The sequence below is a fragment of the Parus major genome, chromosome 6 (genome assembly GCF_001522545.3).
Source record: "Parus major isolate Abel chromosome 6, Parus_major1.1, whole genome shotgun sequence".
NCBI classification, from domain to species: Eukaryota; Metazoa; Chordata; class Aves; order Passeriformes; family Paridae; genus Parus; species Parus major.
In genome coordinates, this window is record NC_031775.1 from 1,287,025 (window position 1) to 1,304,149 (window position 17,125).

The 17,125-nt window shown below is 53.6% G+C and overlaps 1 protein-coding gene across 1 annotated transcript in view; it reads right to left on the reverse strand.

Moving 5' to 3' along the window:
• Positions 1-17,124, reverse strand: part of UNC5B (unc-5 netrin receptor B) — a gene marked incomplete at its 5' end in the record, with an annotated part of 52,340 nt that extends 35,216 nt beyond the window's left edge. The window contains one exon of the mRNA XM_015632442.2: positions 17,043-17,124. Coding sequence (XP_015487928.1) covers positions 17,043-17,124 — 82 coding nt within the window. The remainder of the gene's footprint in view (positions 1-17,042) is intronic.
• Position 17,125: the final 1 nt, after the last annotated feature.

Consider the following 17,125-nt stretch of genomic DNA (forward strand, 5'->3'; position numbering starts at 1 on the left):
AGCTCCCGGCTCTCCTCCGCCGGCTGCCAGGTGGGACAGGAGCCACGGCTCCAGCCTGGCGCTCCCTCAGCTCCCTCCCGGCGTGGATGCTCTTAACACCCAAAAAACTGCTTCCAGCGCTTGTTCCGAGCGTCAGGAAGCCCAGAGCTTTGCCCTCAGTGGCTGGGAAGGAGCATCGCAGGAGCGCCCACGGTGAATCCGAGCCGCAGGTACGCGGACGGCAAAAGGCGCAGCTCCATCCCTGCCAGGAGCCGCACGGGCAGCCGCTCAAGGAGCACTCCTGATGCCATCAGAGCCCCGGGGAATTCGCAGCCAATTAAGGGGATACTTTAAAAAAATCATAATAAGGGGCTAATGAAGTTTAGAAGCTGCCGACAGCAGCCATATGCCTCAAAAATATGCTGGGTACAGTCGGTGCCTAGGTAATGCAACTGCAGGTATCAGCTCGCCTAATTAGCTACCAGAAGAAAGCCTAATTTAAAACAAAGCTCTTATTTTATTTATTTGCTGACAGCAGCAGAGCAATTCCCTCCAGCATGAAGTGAAAGCAAACACACTGCCCTCAAAATAAACCACCACGGGCTTTTTAATTTTATCCTCCAACAAGTGTTCCCTGGTTAGTCTTTGGCAAGGGAGGGGTGGGGGGGAAGGGAAAAAACAACAAACACCGACACCAAAAACCCAACCTGCACTTCCACTGGCATTACAGAGGACTTGCAAAGACAGCTTCCCACTGCCACAGAAAAGAGCAACCACTGGAACTCCTCTGCTGTGCACGGAAAAGTGCCTTTAATAAAAAAAAACCCGGAGGAAATGTGTGAAATCAGCCCTCTCCCCTCCTCATTTGGGGTGATGCAGGGGCTCGGCACATCCTCAGGTCGGTGCCCAGGTCGGTGTCTGGCTCCAGAGCACTGCTGAGAGGTGTAGGTCACCCACAGGAGCCAAGATTCCTGACCCTTCCCATCCCTTCCCTTTCTTCTCCTCCTCCTGCATCCAGAAGCAAATGTGGGGAGGGGAAAGGGAAATCCTAGAAGTGCGGAGAGAGTGCAGGGCCGCTGTGATTTTATTTAGTGTCTTTATTTATTGAAGTGCTTTAAATAGATATGGATTGACTCTCCCGGCTCAGCTTGAAAGGGGAGCTGCAGGCAGCTCCTGGATTAATGCACATGAAGCTACTTCCACGGGTGCTCAGCATGAGGGACCTCCTCCTGTCTTCCAAACCTCACCTGGGGCCTCTGCATCCCCCTCCCCTTGTAAAACACGACGTCCTGGTGCCCCCGGTGCTCCACATCCACACAAAACCCTCCTCAGCACCACCCTCAATCACCTCCACGTCCAAGATCGAGCCACCAGCTCCACCACCCAGCCAGCCAAACCCTTCCCCTTGTCACCTTCCTCACACTGTTCCAGCCCATCTGAGTAATCAGGGGTTCATTCTTTCCTAAGAGCACGTCCTGCCAACCATTTATGGATTTATGAGAGCGGGAGGAGGCACTGCGAGCCTTTATGGACAGCACTGGCTGGGGCCTGCATTTTTCTTCCCACTGATTAAAGTAATAATGCTCAGTTTAAGGAGTAAGTAAAAAAAATCACACCATTTTTAGGCAGCTGGGAAAGAGGAGTAAAATCTATTGCAGTGGCCCCGAACAAGCGCTTCCCCAGGGCTTCGAGGCAGAAAACTTATCAGGCACTGCTCTGATAACATATTCAGGCTGAACCATTAGTCTTGGGCACAAAAAAGGTGCAATAAAAGGTGCCCCTGACTGCAAACTGAGTGAGAAGGGGGGAAATGGGGTTAAAACCCCAAGGCTGGGGAGCAGCAGCAGCTCTGGGGCTCGGTGGCATCCCCAGCACACAGCCCTGAGGGGACGATGCTGGTGGGGGGCACCCACCTCCTGCCACACAAGTGTCCAGGGACAGTTTGTCTCCTGCATGTTTGAAGCTGCAGAGAAGTGGGAAAATCAGCATCCCTAGCACCACCAGGCTGGTGAAAGATTTCCCCAGGGCCAGCATCCTCAATCATCCTCAACAATGCATTTTCTCATTCTGGCCTCATTTGGCTCCCCTGCAATGTCCCAATACCCATCTTACAACACCTTTCCCTCCACAGACACAGCTCCTTTTCTTCCCTGTAACTCCAAACCAGCCCTTTGTCCCGGGCACAAAGAGCTGGGAGGTTTCTGCTGTGGGTTTCCCTCTCCACCTCTTTCCCATCCGGGGATCTTTGGGAATGCCAGGACGCAAAGCGAGCCAGCTGTGTCCTGTAGCTGCTTTAAATAAATTATCTCCACTGGAATTTTCTCCACAGCCATGGAGATGACAACACAGGGGTCCCCGTTCTCCTCAGCAACCCCCTGCTCTCCGCTCACCTCTTAAATCCCACACAGATCACCCAACCTGGGGCAGCCAACAACACCAAATAAGCTGGAAGCTTGAGGGGGGGGAAAAAATAAATTGTAAATCCATGTTTTTGACACCTTAGCCCCCCTCCTACGTGGATGGGGAGCTTGTGGCACGAGCAAGGAGCAACCACACAGCTGCTTTTGCAAGTTCCTATTCCAGCACCTCAGGCTCAGCCCTCCAAGCACACCCCAGGCTCCAGACCACCCCCCATCCCTAGGGCTGGTTGTAACTTTTTTTGTTGCTTTATGCTGCACTTCTTCAAATGGATTTCTCAGTCTCCTCTGAGCCGAGCTCCTTTGGGACACTCCTCCATGGGAGCCCCGTTTATCTCAGTTCTCTGGGCCTGAAGAAAACTCCAAAGCTCGTTAGGATCTTGTTTCTCCTCTTTATTAGGATGTTATAACAAAACTTGGCAGGTCTCCCCCAGACCTTTTTGCACAAGTTCAACTCACCATGGAACGGCTCACTTGGGCTTGATAAGCACAAAATGGCTTTGAACCACACAGTTCTTTATGCTTATTCTTACTTAATTAACAATAAATTATTTTTCTTAATGACCCATCACCTGTGTGCTGGGCTGTGGCATTCTCTATCCAATCACTTACTATAACTCAAAAACCTCTAGAGGAAGAAGATGAAGAAGAAAGAAGGAAAAGAGACAACACCTTAAACCCTCCATCTTGTCTTCTGCTCTCTAAACTAGCTCATACTCTAAACTTTAACTTTTTCACCCAGTGGCTTAAGAAAACTCTCCAGTCTACACACACTTTAGCTTTTCTATTTAACTTTAACAGTTGTTTTCATGGTGTTATATGAAATTCAATGTTTTCTTGGATGTCAGAGCCAGGTATCAGAGACAAGGGCACACTCTGTGCCTCAGACTCCAACACTGGTGACCCAAAAACCAGTTGCCCCTACAGAGGTTGAAGGCCACCACCCTCCCCAAAGGTGGCCACAGACATGGTCCAACCACAGCTGGGCACCAGCATCGTCCAGCCCAAGCCATTCCTTCCTCCCTCCTTCCCTCCCTTCCAGGCTGGTTTTCCAGGCAAAACAAGGATGGGAATTACTCAGGCAGCATGTGACATGACCACCAGAAGGAGGGCATTGCATTACTGGAGCTAAAACCGGATCCTGCTTTCTATTGTCTATTCTTTTGTAGTGATGGGAAGAAAAAGCTGCTGCTCTGTAATCAGGCCTCTTCTGGCTGCTTCCCTGCTTTTAGGGCCAACCAGGATAATGCAACGTTGCTTTCATGTGGCGAGAGAAGCTTACAAACAACACTATTACACTGCTACGCCGCCGAAATTAAAGCCCTGCTCCAAGCCCCAGCCCCTCCCACAGGCAGCCTGCTTTGCCTCCAACTCAATTTCTTCTCCCAAAGTCTGCAGTACAGGGAAAGGGACTGAATCTGGTCCTGAATAAGGGCTTGTGAAACTCAATGTCTCCCCAAATGATGTCCATTACCTATTTCTGAAAAGAAAAGCAATTCCTTCCAGCTTTTGCTGAGGTGCTCTCGGCAAGCGCTCGTTCCTTGTCTGACAGCAGAGCAGCTCCAGATCACAATTCACCCCAAAAGCAAATGCAAGTCTTCTCCTCACTGATGCACCTTCACAGCTTTATTGTACTTTTTGGTCCAAAGTGATTGATATTTACCCCCCTTCCCGCACCCCGTAACAATTCAGATTCTGAGCTCACCCAAACACATCGAGCCTAAAACCTCCAGAGTGGATTCACTCAGCCAGAAATGATCTCAGCTGTGAAACATCACAAGGGGCAGTCACTTTCTCAGCAGTCTCAAAATAGAGGTTGCTTTTCTTTTTTTTTTCTCTTTTTTTTTTTTTTTAAATTAAAAGAGATGCCATCCCTCTGCATTATCTGGAATAAACATCCTGGTGCTGGAAGAAAGCTCACTTCAGCTTTCCTAGCACCATGTTCTCATTTCCACCAGCTCCCTGAGAACCTCTTCCTGGTTTTCCAAGCCTTCTCCTGCTCTGTATTAAGAGCCTGTCTCTGCAAATAAAGTGTTTTACAACCCAGGGGACCCTGCAATAGGACAAGGACTCCTTTCACCACCCAGCTGACCTCCCTCAGGTTCAGCTCCCCTTGGATTAAAGCTTCTCCTGGGCAGCTCAGGGACAAACCAGTGAGGTGAGAGCCAGGTTCATTGTGGCACTGCCCAAGGGACAAACACCAGCCAGATCAAACCCTGGGGACACCCTGAGCACCTGCAGGAGCAGCTGAAACCCTCTCAGCAGGAGATGCTCTTCCCCCCGCCATCCTTCCCCCTTGGTGCTCCAATTTCAGAGGGGCCAGGAACTGCTGCTCCCCAAAAACAGAGAAAGCCAAAGCTGCAGGACAATCCTGGCCCCTCAGGATTATCCAAACTCCTCCAACCTTCAGACCCCGTGGTTGACATCAATGCCCCACATCCAACACACCAAGTGATTTCTTCCAGAGAGAGAAGGAAGCTCCTCTCCCCGCTGCCCCAGGAGTGGGATGCTCTTCTCCCTCCTGCTTCCCCTTCCATCCCAAACAGGTCACCCACCAACAAGAGCCTTCTGCCATGCCCTGAGAGCCGCCTTCAGCACTTCCCTCACCTTGCCTAAGGTTCTTCCCAGCATTTTCCTCCATCCTTCACTTATTTCCAGGTGCCCCATCTCTGCTGGTGCACCGTGCTCCCCTGAGCAGCAGAGCAAATCCTTTCCTACAGATCTGCTGCTCCAAATACTCCATCCCACATGGCATTCATGTGTTCCCCAATAGTAGGTGGCAAGTGTTCTGCTGTTGATGTTTTGGGGTTTTTGGTTTTGGTTTTTTTTTTTAGTGGGATATTAATAGATCCCTCTCACCGGCCGACCAGCCTAGATAAAAACTTTATTGCTAATTTCCTAATCAGGCAGGCGCTTAATTACGAGACATCTACTTCTGAGTCAGAGGGAGGGAGATGCAGACATACAAACAGCACGACAGCTAAGGGGGAAAAAAAAAAAGTCTGGATTTTTATTTTTCTTTAAGGAAATGAAGCTAAAAAAAGAACCCCCATCCCCTCCCCCCCAGACAAACAAACAAGTAACAAAAAGAAATGAATAATCCAGCAAGCCCAAAGATAAATCCGTGGGGATTTTTGGTGTTTTAGGCACAGGAGCTCCTCTTGGGGCAGGGGACAAGGTGGTCCAGAGGGGCTGGATCCCACGGGGGTCACGGCAGTGCCTCCCTCCCCCCGTGTCCCACATACAGCACAGTCCCCACGGGCTGAGAGCAGATGGTTTCCAAGCTGACAGGTTGCAAACAGCTCCGTGGAGCCAGCCTGGGAATCAGATATTGTCTCCATGCCTTTAGTTTAGGGAACAAAAGATGTCTCCCAGATAAAAAAAGTTTGCTGGGAGAGACCTCGGCGCTTCTCCTGCTTTTGGGGTTCTTTTTAAAAGCACTTTCACGCAGCTCAGGTCGCTCAGGTCTGATGCCTGCACAGCTCCACAAGCTGCCTGCACATAACTTTTTCCACTTTTCCCTCTGACTTTCCTCTCTGTAGCTGGAAAGAAACAACAAGGAGAGCCGTGGTGCAGGGCACAGCAGCCTTGCTTTTCCAGCGAGCTGCAGGCACTCCCTTTCTGGCAAAAACTTCTTCTTTCGACTTCCTATCAAACTTGCAAACGCCATGAACTCAGGACAACCCGGAGAAGCCTCTTCCCAGCACCCCTGTTGTTTATTTAGAGGAACCCCAAGGCTTGGGAACAGCCCTGGATCCCAGTCCTAAACACACAGGACAGCAGAGTGCCAGGCAAGGGACCCAAATCATCTTTTAGGGAGGGTTTATTTCACAAAATCCTCCTTCAGCAGGCCACACTGGATCCCCCCACACACACCTACCGGGATGCAAAGCCCGGCCAAAGTGCAGGATTCCGGCTCCTTTGGCTTCCCTGCTGGCTTGAGCTCTGCAACTCGACCCTCGGCGAAACATATGGTTTGCATTCTCCCCCCTAAACTTTCCACAGACTCCTTCCCCCGCCTCCCCGTGGCACACAAACCCCAGCCCTTCTTCTCTGGGAGCCAGGAATGGTGCTGGCAGCCCTTCCCATGCCTCTCCAAGGGAAGGAGAGGAGGCTGCAGTAAAACCCTGCTAAGTGGGCTTTGCTGTTTTGTGCAGGGGTGGTTAACAACCCGGCTGGATCTGCTGCGTCCCCTCCCAGCCAGGCCATAAATACTGAGGGAAACAGAGCCACCGTGTCATGGTGATGTGGAGATGGAAAAGAGGGGGGAGCAGCACAACCAGAACTCGCTCTGCAAAGGAAGTTTTTCCTCCCCCAGCCAGCCCAGGACCACTGGGGTCCCACACCCAACCTCCTCCCTCTGCAAAAGCCAGGAACAGCATCCTTTAGGATGCAGGAATGGCAAACGGGTCCAGCAGTGCTCAGAGGATGTTCAGGGTTAAGCAGCAACTTCACCTCCTCTTTTCCCCTCCCTGCGTGCAAAAATCATCTTTTCTTTTCCCGTTAGGCAGTTCTCATCTAATTTTCTGCTTCATCCACCAGGCAGGCTTTTCCCCCTCAAAACGACTGTGGCAGCCTGAGCCGGTCTTTGTTCAGCCCAGAAGCCTGATCCAGCAGGAAGTGGATTCTTATGGAGCATTACTCTGCCTTACCAAAAAATCCAGGCATCCCCTTCTCCCAGCCCACGGGGCTGGGTGGAGTGAAAAATCCACCAGGGCCCTCCAACCCCCTTCTTCCTCCCAGTGTCCTCAAAGCACCGCACTGGAGAGGAGCTCTGCAGAGCCTGGGAGGGCTGTGGGATGGATGGATGGATGGATGGATGGATGGATGGATGGATGGATGGATGGATGGATGGATGGATGGAAGGATGCCCCTGGCCAAAACAGTGGTGGCTGTGATGGAAACCAGAAGCCCTGTGGTCTGCGAGCCCGGCTGCCTTCCCAAGGCATGCCAAGCATTGCTGGCGCGCCTGTGTGTCCCACAGCAGCCTCCCGAGGCCAAAAAAAAACCCCAAATCCTCTGAATCGCTGTATTTTCGGCAGCACAGGACCAGCGAGCCCGACAGCTTCTTGGAGCCGAGCACGGCGCAGATTCCTCTTAGCAGGTATTAAAAACCACACTTCCAAAATGGGGAAAAAAAAAAGAAGAAAAGCCATCTATTCATCTATTTTTGACCCATTCTGTGTTTAGGGTCGGTGTTACCTGAGGTTTTAGCTGAACAGAGGAGGCCCTGCAGTAACCTGTGGCTTGCCCTGCTCCTTATCCCTCAGGATCCTTCCCCCTTGGGCTGCGACCCCATCGGCAAAGCCGGCGCGTGGGTTTTTCCATCCCCGGCAGGACCGGCCCCAACACGCCCCAGACTCCCGGGGTTTTGCTATAAACTACAAAGGAACCTGCCCAATTCGCCCCGGTTTGCATAACCAGTTTATCCCAAGCATTTGTTTTAAAAGCTCAGCTCTGGTTAGTCACTGCTCAGCCCGAGCAAAACCCAGCCCTCCTCCCGGCTTTTGGATCTTGCTTTTCCAGCTTTGGGCACAGCCAGTGTTTTTTTTAAAATCTAGGTCTATAAATTTTAGAAAGGTGAAATATGTGCCTTGATGCCTCGTTTCATCTATATATACACACATAAGTATGATATAGATTTTATGTATAAAATCTATTCCTATAAAATTTGGGTATCCAAAGGATCCACAACCCAGGACAGGGATTAGCCACGAATCCCTAAGTCCTGAAATCCAAACCTAGTCATTCACCAGTAGCAAACCATTAAGCACATGATGGAAATTTAAAAAAAAAGAAAAGAAAAAGGAAGAGGGAACGAAAAGGGGGAGGAAAACAGTTTTATAGCCCTTGGCAGCCCACACCCCACTTCATCACACTCAGGATCCCAGTCACCCGAACAGCTCCACGGCCAAATCCCCTCTCCTGTAACAAATCCCGTTAGCGCCGACGCCGGAGCGCGGAAGGAGGCATTTGCAAGGCTCTGACTGCAGAAAAGCAGCCAAAACGATGCACAAGGGGAATCAGACATCCTGCAGGAAAACCTGCTTCCACCACTGAGTCAGCATCTCCTCCTGCAGACTGAGGGGAGGACAGGGCGAAGCGCGGGAGGCTCTGGGATGGAGCTGGCAGGGGAGCCCCAAATGCCACCTCTTCTTCTTTCCAGCAATGACAACGGGGGCCACGTCACCAGGTGCTTCCTTCTCCCCAAAACACAGACTGATGGCACTCATGGGAAACCCCATGGAGCAGCGTAGGGATGCTGCAGCCCCAGCGAGGAGCACCGGGAACAGCTAAATCCCAGCCTAATTCGGATTCCAGCAATGCTTGACCCACCCTGCGAAGATGCCCCCCAGCCAGGGCCCAGACAGCAGAAGAGACAGGACATTTAAGCTTCTCCAAGATAAGCTGGAAGAGAAAAAAAACCCCTCCCACGAACCCCCGTCTCCAGCACAGCGACCCAGACCGCTGATTACTTTTAATTGCTGTGTAATTGGACTCTGGGAGCCATGCTTTCATTTTAAGCCTGTCTCTACATTTCACATCTGTCAAAGAGGGGGAAAGAAGAACCTTCACAAGTAATATTCCAGTGCAGGAGCACCGCAGCACCATCCAGCAGCTGCCAAAGCAGCGGTGGCAGCGGGGAGGCCAAGGCTGCACCCCCAGCCTGTTTGGGGTAAACAGGGGTGGAAGGAGGTGCTGGGATCCCACACCTGGGCAGCAGCAGTGGCCCCAGGCCAGACCACGGCAGACAGCAGGGCCACATTGCAGGATCCACCCTCATGGCCAGCACTAATTACTACCTTTGCTCACCCTGCAAAGCCCTCAGAGATGCCCCTCCAGGTGAGGGTGGGGACGCTTGCTCGGCTCCACGGATGAAAAGCAAGCAGCAGACCGCGTTTTTCGGTTGTTTTAAATAGCAACCACTCTCTGGCTGCTGGAAAACACCCTCCCTTCTGTTCTCCAAGCCAACCCAAACAGATGGAGCCAATAACGCAGCCGGGTGATGGCGTAGGATGGCGACGGCTCATGGCGGGGGGAGAGCAGCCCCTGCCCACAAGACCCCCTGAAGACGGCAGGGAGGCAGAGCCCGTGGAAGAGCTTTGCTTCATCCATCTCCATTAAACCCTCCCAAGTCCTGGTTATGAATCATGAGAGTTAAAAAACACCTCCAGGATCACTGAGTCCGACCTCTGACCGAGCAGCACACCTTGCTGGCCCTGGGATTGTCCTCCATCCCGACTGCTCCCAGCCAGCAGCCAGGAGGAATTACAGCTTCCCAGACAGCACCAGACCCCACGGGAGGGTCAGCAAAACAAAGTCTTCACCTCGCTGCCTTCAGCCACTGCTGGGGATGTCCTCATGTGTGCCCCAAACCTCACAGCCTAGAAAGCACCGAGGACACTGCTGACAGCAGGCGTGTCCCTTCTCCCACTGAAATCTGTCCCGAGGAATTTCTGGGCTCCACAAGCTCCTGCTTAAGGAAAACTCCCACGCTGTACAGCACAACACAACCCTTTTAATAGCCTCCCGCCTCCGCAAGCCACCCCGCCGGGAAGCCTGGATTGGGCTGGAAGTGTCCCGTGCCTCCATCCTGCTGCTGTCCCAGGAGCTTCAGGGACACCCAGGAGCCCAGCCCGAGGTGGGCAGCCCGAGCTGCTCCTGGTCTGAGCGGTGAAATGGGACCTGCAGAGGTGTTTGAATGCTGCTGATGTGGCGAGAAGGAGGCGAGCAGGGGTCACTTCCATGCCAGCGGCAGCTCCCAGGGATGAGAGGCACTCCAGGAAAGGAAAAAACTCCCAAAGCAACAGCGGGACAATGTCTGGGTGCAGAGAACCTTGCTCTCACCTCAGCTGTGCCCTCACCCCCCACCATTTAAGAGCCACCACGTCTGTCTCCATAGAGCTCCAACAGGGAAGGGATGCCTGGTGGGGAGGAGCATCCTTCCAGGGAGGAGCACTCCCCATTCCCCAAAAACATTTTCGTGTTTCGCCTGCACCTGGACAGCCTTCGGCTCAAAGCATCAAGCTGTGCTGAAACTCATCCCTAGGACAAGGCAGAGCACCCAAAAATGATGCCACGTGCGGCAGCATCAGTTCTGCATTTCTCCACCTCCACGGAGGTGCCCACATTCCATCCTATCCACCTGCACGGATCCCCTGCTGCTGCCCCCAGCACCATCCCACCCATCTGCACTGGGATGTCCTGCTCGCTCTCCTCCTGCCGTGACCACCCACTCGAGGGGCAGGCAGATGGATCTAACACGCATTAAACGGCTCAAAATGAGATTTTCCACGCTCTTTCAAAGGGAAACAATACCTCAGCTCCCACACTTGTGAAGGAGGGGAGCAGCAAAGGTTATTCACGGGGTCTTTATGGACCCCCCGGAAGCGGGAGAGATGCTGGGATCTGATTTTTGTGTCTGGCTCCACCAGGGGCTTGTAGTGACTGACAGCCTGTGCTCACAGCCCTGGGCATTCCAGCTGGGAAGGGATCCCTTGTGGTACAAACCAGCCCCTTTCCCTCCTCCTTTGCTATTCCCATAAGATGTGGGAATTGGCTGGGCAGCTGTGCTATATGTGTACACAGGTATTATGGACTTTTAGGGCCACGGGAGAGCCCCACAAATGTGCTCCCCAAATCCTCAGGGTCTTCTTCCTTTCCTGAAGGGACCTGCTTGCCTGGAGAAAGGGAGAGCCCAGACCTTGCATTCCAGGAGACAACAGCTCTGCTTACTTTTCTTCCTGTACAACCAGGCATGTTATTACTCTTCAGTAATAATATAAGTAATAAGTGTCTCAGCTCGTGCCCTTCATCTCCCGGGGTATAAAAAACGACAACAAACAACACAACACACCAGCACTGTCTTAAACTTACACAGCAAGCAAAGCCAAAGGGGGAAAACAACCCAAAAACATTTGAATTTTAAGTGCTGGGGGACTGCATCAGCCACGTCCACCCTGACCAAGCTATGCATGGCAGACAGTGGGATCCTGATTTATATTTATTTCACTTGGATAAACACAAGTGCCATTGGTCACAGTGCAGTTTTGGGACTCCAGTGCCACTGCTATGTCTGCCATCCTCATGCTCATACCCCTCGTGGCTTCACAGCCATTCCCAAGGTTTGGGACCTGGAGATTCCTCCTCCCTGCAGGAAGGAATTAGCTGAGAAGGGGAGGTTTCCCAGCACCTGAAGGAGTGAGAACCTGGCCATCAATCCCCAGGAGAGAGGGGCTGGAACAGGGGGAGAGAAGACACCGAGGCCCCCAGGGATGCTCGGTGGGGAAGGGAAGGGGCCCGGCACAGCCCATGGAAAGGTGGGAAGCAGAGCTCACACACAAGGCATTTTTTGCCTCTCAGGCTGTAGGACACTGCATGAGCCTTGCTTTGCTTCCAGGCCTCTTCCCTTTCTCCAGTGAATCTCTCCACAAGGAAGCCTGCAGAAACACGGGGAGCCAAACTCGTCCCTTGGGCAGACCTAGCCCAGGTACACCCCCAACACGACGAGTTTGGTTTAAAGCTCACAGCCTCAACACTCCCCGCTCAGGGGAAGAGGCCCAGGCTCTTCATAAACCTAACCCAGCTCCATCACACCTGTGAGGGTCTGGGGGAGCCCTCTGGAACTGGGAACAGCCTCCCTAAGAGGGGGAGAAGCCACCCAAGGCAGGAGGGAGCGGGGGAGACCCGAGCAGGGCCGGGCTGTGGCAGGGAGGGACTCGCAGGAGATTAAAGGCAGAGTGCAGGACACGCTGGAGCAAGCCCCATGCTAAATAATTCCTGCTTCCCTTCCCTTTCCTCCTTTTCCAGCGTGGCTTCACCCAGCCTTTCCCAGCCTGGCTGCTGTTTGATCTCAGGGCTTGCTCTGCCTTTTCCCTCAGCAGAGCTGCTGAGCCCAATAAAAATAAAAATAATTAAAAAAAAAAAAAAACGGGGCTTGAGCCCCTTAAAAAAAAAATAAATAAAATATAAAAAAACAAAAAGGAGAGGGGATGAAAAAAAAAAATAAAAATCCCCTAAAAATCCAAGCTCAGCAAACATGTGGCCAGCCCAGCCCAGCAGTTTGGGATGGAGAATGGGCTCTGGAGGAGGAGGAGGAGGAGGAGGAGGAGGAGGAGGAAGAGGAGGAGAAGAAGGAGGAGGAGGAGGCAGCTCTTCCCCTCGCTGAGGAGCAGGTCTGGGACTGCCAGCCCAGAGCATTCCTGTGCCGTGAGTCAGGCCTCAGAAAAACCAGGAGGCTTCAAAAATAATACTCGGTGCAGCCTTTTGGGATGCTTTGCTTGCCTTCTGGCTCTGCCCGGGCTCTTTGCCCCCCAACAGGAGCAGAACTGCTTTATCTCACAGCCCAGCTGGGACCCTCAGGAGCAGCATCACTCTCCGTGCAGGGGCTGCAAGCAAACCCACACTCCAGAACTGCCTGGACGGAGGAAATCCAAGCCAAGCCTGCAGGGCTGAGGGGACAGGGAGGATTTAGGGAGTGTTAGGGAGGGTGCTGCATCCAGCGAGGGGCTCCTGGCTCCCACCGAGAGAGGGTGGGTGTGAAAGCAGCCGTCAGAGCGGCTCTCCCGGCCTTTCCTGCCTCTCACAAGCCAAAGCTCTGCAATTCCCAGCCCTACAATCATACAGGATTTTCTCCAGCCTCGTGTGAGGAGAAACATCACCCAGAAGCTGCTGCTTCACTGCTCCTGGGACACCACAAAGGCTCTGCTTGTCGGAGATGCAGCTCACACGAGGCTTCCTGAAGGTCCTGAGCTCTGGCAGAGCCAGGGAGGGATTACCCAACCCAGGATAACTCCCTTCAGCCCCAGGTGAACAGAAGGGAGTCACAGACTGCTTTGGGTTGGAAGGGACCTTACAGCTCATCTCATGCCACGGGCAGGGAAACCTTCCACTGGAGCAGGACCCAATCCAACCTGGCCTGGAGCACTTCCAGGAGGAGTAAAGGCTCCATGCCACCAGACAGGGATCCCCTGCACAGAGCCCAGCATCCCAAGGGCCGGGGCTGTGTCAGCTCGGTGCCACCGTGCTCTGACTCACAGGCAGGGGTGGCTTGCACAATACAACTGATTACAGCAAATTGCAGCTCTGCAGATTATGGAAAACCAGAATTGGAGCCAGTGGGCCTTCAAATGCCATGGAGGAGCTGATGGCAGCCCAGGCATCCCTTGCACCCCTGTTAATGCCCCCTTCCCACGGTGACACGCATGGGTGGGATGGCAGGAGGGGGCAGAGGGAATGTGCTGATGATTTATCTCCCCCCACAACCCCCCAACCTTGCTCCAGAAAATGTTTTCACTGGCATTAGAGTGGCTAGAGCTGGGAAGATATAAATGAATAGGAAAGAGCAGGAACCTGTGGCTTTATGGCACCAACATCTGCCGTAATGAACCCCTCAGACTCCACACAGCCCTCTGTGTCCTCACCTCACAACATTCCTGGCCTGGCACTGCCCAGCAAAGCCCAGCTCAGGGCTCTCCCAAAACCCCACAGGGCTGCCAGGATGATCCCGCTGGCCGCAAACACGTCGGGAGGGAGAAATCCGTGGGGATGGCACTGCTAGAAATGGAAGGAGAACAGAGCTCCTCACAGCGTCTTGGCTCACTTCACTGACCCAAAATACAGACCTGGCTTCTGGATATTTTTCTATATATAATTCCTGTTCGACTAGGACAGGGCTGGAAAGGGAACCAGCACCAAAGGGACCCACGGGACCGTACAGGGATGAAGGACACAGCTGAACCCTCCAAGCTCCTTACAGGGTCAGCTTCTGGTTTCCAAGCAGAGAAAATGCAAGCTGGATTTCCTCCCTGCCCCCCACAACTGCCATTTCCAAGCGGCTCTGCCCTCTCTAAAGTAGTGTTTTTCCATTTCTCTCCTCTTTTTGTTGTTGTTCCAGTGTTTCGCTCTGCTGCTACCACGCACAGAGAGCGCCCGCTTCCAAGAGAGAGAGAGGGCTCCACGACGGAGCTGAAGGAGAAGGAGACAAAAACACCCCGTGGCAGCTCCTTCCACACACCCCTGTCCTCCAGCCTGCACTTCCAAAGGGCAGGATTTGACAGGCAACAGGTCTTGGAGCTTCTTTTCCCCGGCCATCTGCTCCCGATGGCAGCAGCAGGCAGGCAGCCTCCTGCCACCCATGCAGCTGGGGGACAGCGGCGCTGCCATCCCCCCTCCATCCCTCTGTCCCGGGGTCTCTTCCTGCTGGAGGCACGGCAGCAGGGTGGAAAGCTGTTCCTTTGCCAGGATGGCAGCGTCACGCTGTCCATAAACACCTTTGTCAGCCCCACCTCCAGCATCACCCTCCGGATTTCAGCCGCCCTCCTGCAGCCTCCGTGCAGCCCCGCGGGGAAAGACCCTCCAAGCGAGCTCCAAATCCTCCCACCCAGTTGTTTTCCCAGCCAGAGGAGCACACCCGGGAGCAGGATGAAGCCTGGAGAGCAGCCCCCCAGGCTCAGGGACAGGCTGGGCTCCCCCAGCAGCGCTGCTGGGGATGGATGAGAGGACCAGACGCTTCCAGGGTTTCAAACCCCCATCCAAAACAAGCCCTCAACCCCCGCGCTGCAAAACCCGACACAAACAACACACACATTCTTTGCTATTAAGAGAGAAAATTGTTTTCTGGGTGATGCCTCTCCCTAAAAACCAGGCAAGGACAGGGAAGGGAGTGGATGATCACCGGGGCTGAGCACCCATCTGGGCTCTCTCCTCTGCAGCGTCACATGCCACCTCTACACAAGGCTCCTGGAGAAACACTAATTACAGCTCTCCAGCTAAAAACTTTATTATACGCACACGTACCACACCAGCGTGCCTTGAGAGAGCTCCCCAGACTCAAACCGAGCCAGGTGGGTCAGGTTTAACTTGTTTTTTTTCTTCTTCATTCCCTCCCTCCCTCCCAGTTTTATTCCAACCCCCTGCATGAACTTGGTGCACGCAAAAATAAGAGGACAGAGCCAGGCACGAACACAGCGATATCCCCCCCTCCAGCTCCCCTCAGCATCCAGGGAAAGCTTGGCCACGGCTAAACCCTAACCCACAGCAGCCTGGCTAATCCAGCCTGGCTAATCCAGCCTGGCTAATCCAGCCTTCCCAAAACCCGGCATCCCACGCCGTGCCGAGCTGCCCATCCCTCCGGCACCGCTCCCAGCCAAGCAGGACACCAGTTGCCAGCTCTCAAACCTCTCCCTTCCCACCGAGGAGGGAGAGTTTCTCCTGGCTGGAGGACGCTGCTGCAGCAGCGTCCAGGCCCCTGGATAAGTCAATAGTGCCATTCCTGTTTCCCATTTGCCGAAGTACACTGGATCTTTGTGTGGCGGAGGCGGAAAAAATATTAATCTAATTAGGCTCCCTCCCTAAAATTCCTCGTCACCTTAATTACGCTTCAGAAAAGAAGGCTTGGTTCATTTTCCTAGAAAATCAGCTTGTCAGGAGACGCTTTCAACTCCTTAACAAGACGGATCTGTGCTTCGCGACGCGTCCCCGAGGGGCCGCGGGGAGCGAGAGATCCCGAATTCCCGCCGGGATGACCTTGCCCAACACGGCTGTGGTCCCTCCCAGCCTCCAAAAACGCCATCAAACTTTACAGGGCTCCCCTCCTGAGCTCTGCGCTCCAGCACATCGTTCTACACCCGGAGAATAAACACGGGCAGCTTCGCTTTGGCCACCGCCGGAGGATGACAAAGGACAAAGTCGCGAGGTGCTGAGGATGTCCGTGAGTTGTGGAGTGGGAATACACAACGGGAAGGCTGAGTTTGACCGCAGGAGTCCTAACGAGAGAGGGCAGCAGGAGAGATGCGCCTCTGGTTCTCGTCTGTGGCAGGGATTACGAACGGAAGGGCTGGATTTAAGCGCATCTCAATCACAAGAATTGGGCTGAGCACAGGAAACTTTGAACAGCCGTAGGAAAAGACCACTCGGCTGCCCGGCCATCGATCGCTCAGCTTATAAAAACGCCGGTTTAATAGTAATAATTTAAGAAAAAAAAAATTAAAAAAAAAAAAAAATCCAGGCTGAATAGTTACTTATTTGACTCGCCGGGGAATCACAGCCGGAGCTACTACAAACAGGGCTGGGTTTGTTTTGCTTTTGCCAAGAAAAATAAATATATATATATATATGTATAAATACAGAGAGAGAGAGAGAAAAAAATATAAGGAAGCGGCACGGCCAGACGAGCAGGGAGCGGCGCTGGCAGCCCGCATGCCCTGGAGCATCCCCCCCGGATCGGGGAGCGCTGCCAGCCCGTATCCCCGCGGAGCATCACCCCTGGAGCGGCGAGCGCTGCCAGCCTGAATCCCCCCGGAGAGGGGAGCGCTGCCAGCCCGTATCCTCCCAGAGCATCCCCCCGGAGAGGGGAGCGCTGCCAGCCCCCACCCACCCAGAACATCATCCCCCCCGGACCGGAGCATCTCCCCGGCGCGGAGGGCGCTGCCAGCCCGCATCCCCCGCGGGCATCATCCTCCCGGGAGCATTCCCCCCCGCCGCCAACCCCTCAACCTTTACATTAAAAAAATAAAAACCAAAAAAACAAACTAAAAAACCCCACCAACTCGGCGTCCCAAGGCCGGGCAGCTCACCCGCAGTGAACTTTTTTTGGGGGATGCTGCCCACCCCACAGCCCCCCAAACTTGCGCGCACCCCCCTTACCTGCGGCGGCCAGCGCCCGGCGGAGCAGCAGCGCGGGGAGGAAGAAGGAGAGGAGGAGGAGGAGGAGGGAGAGGCGGCGGGGC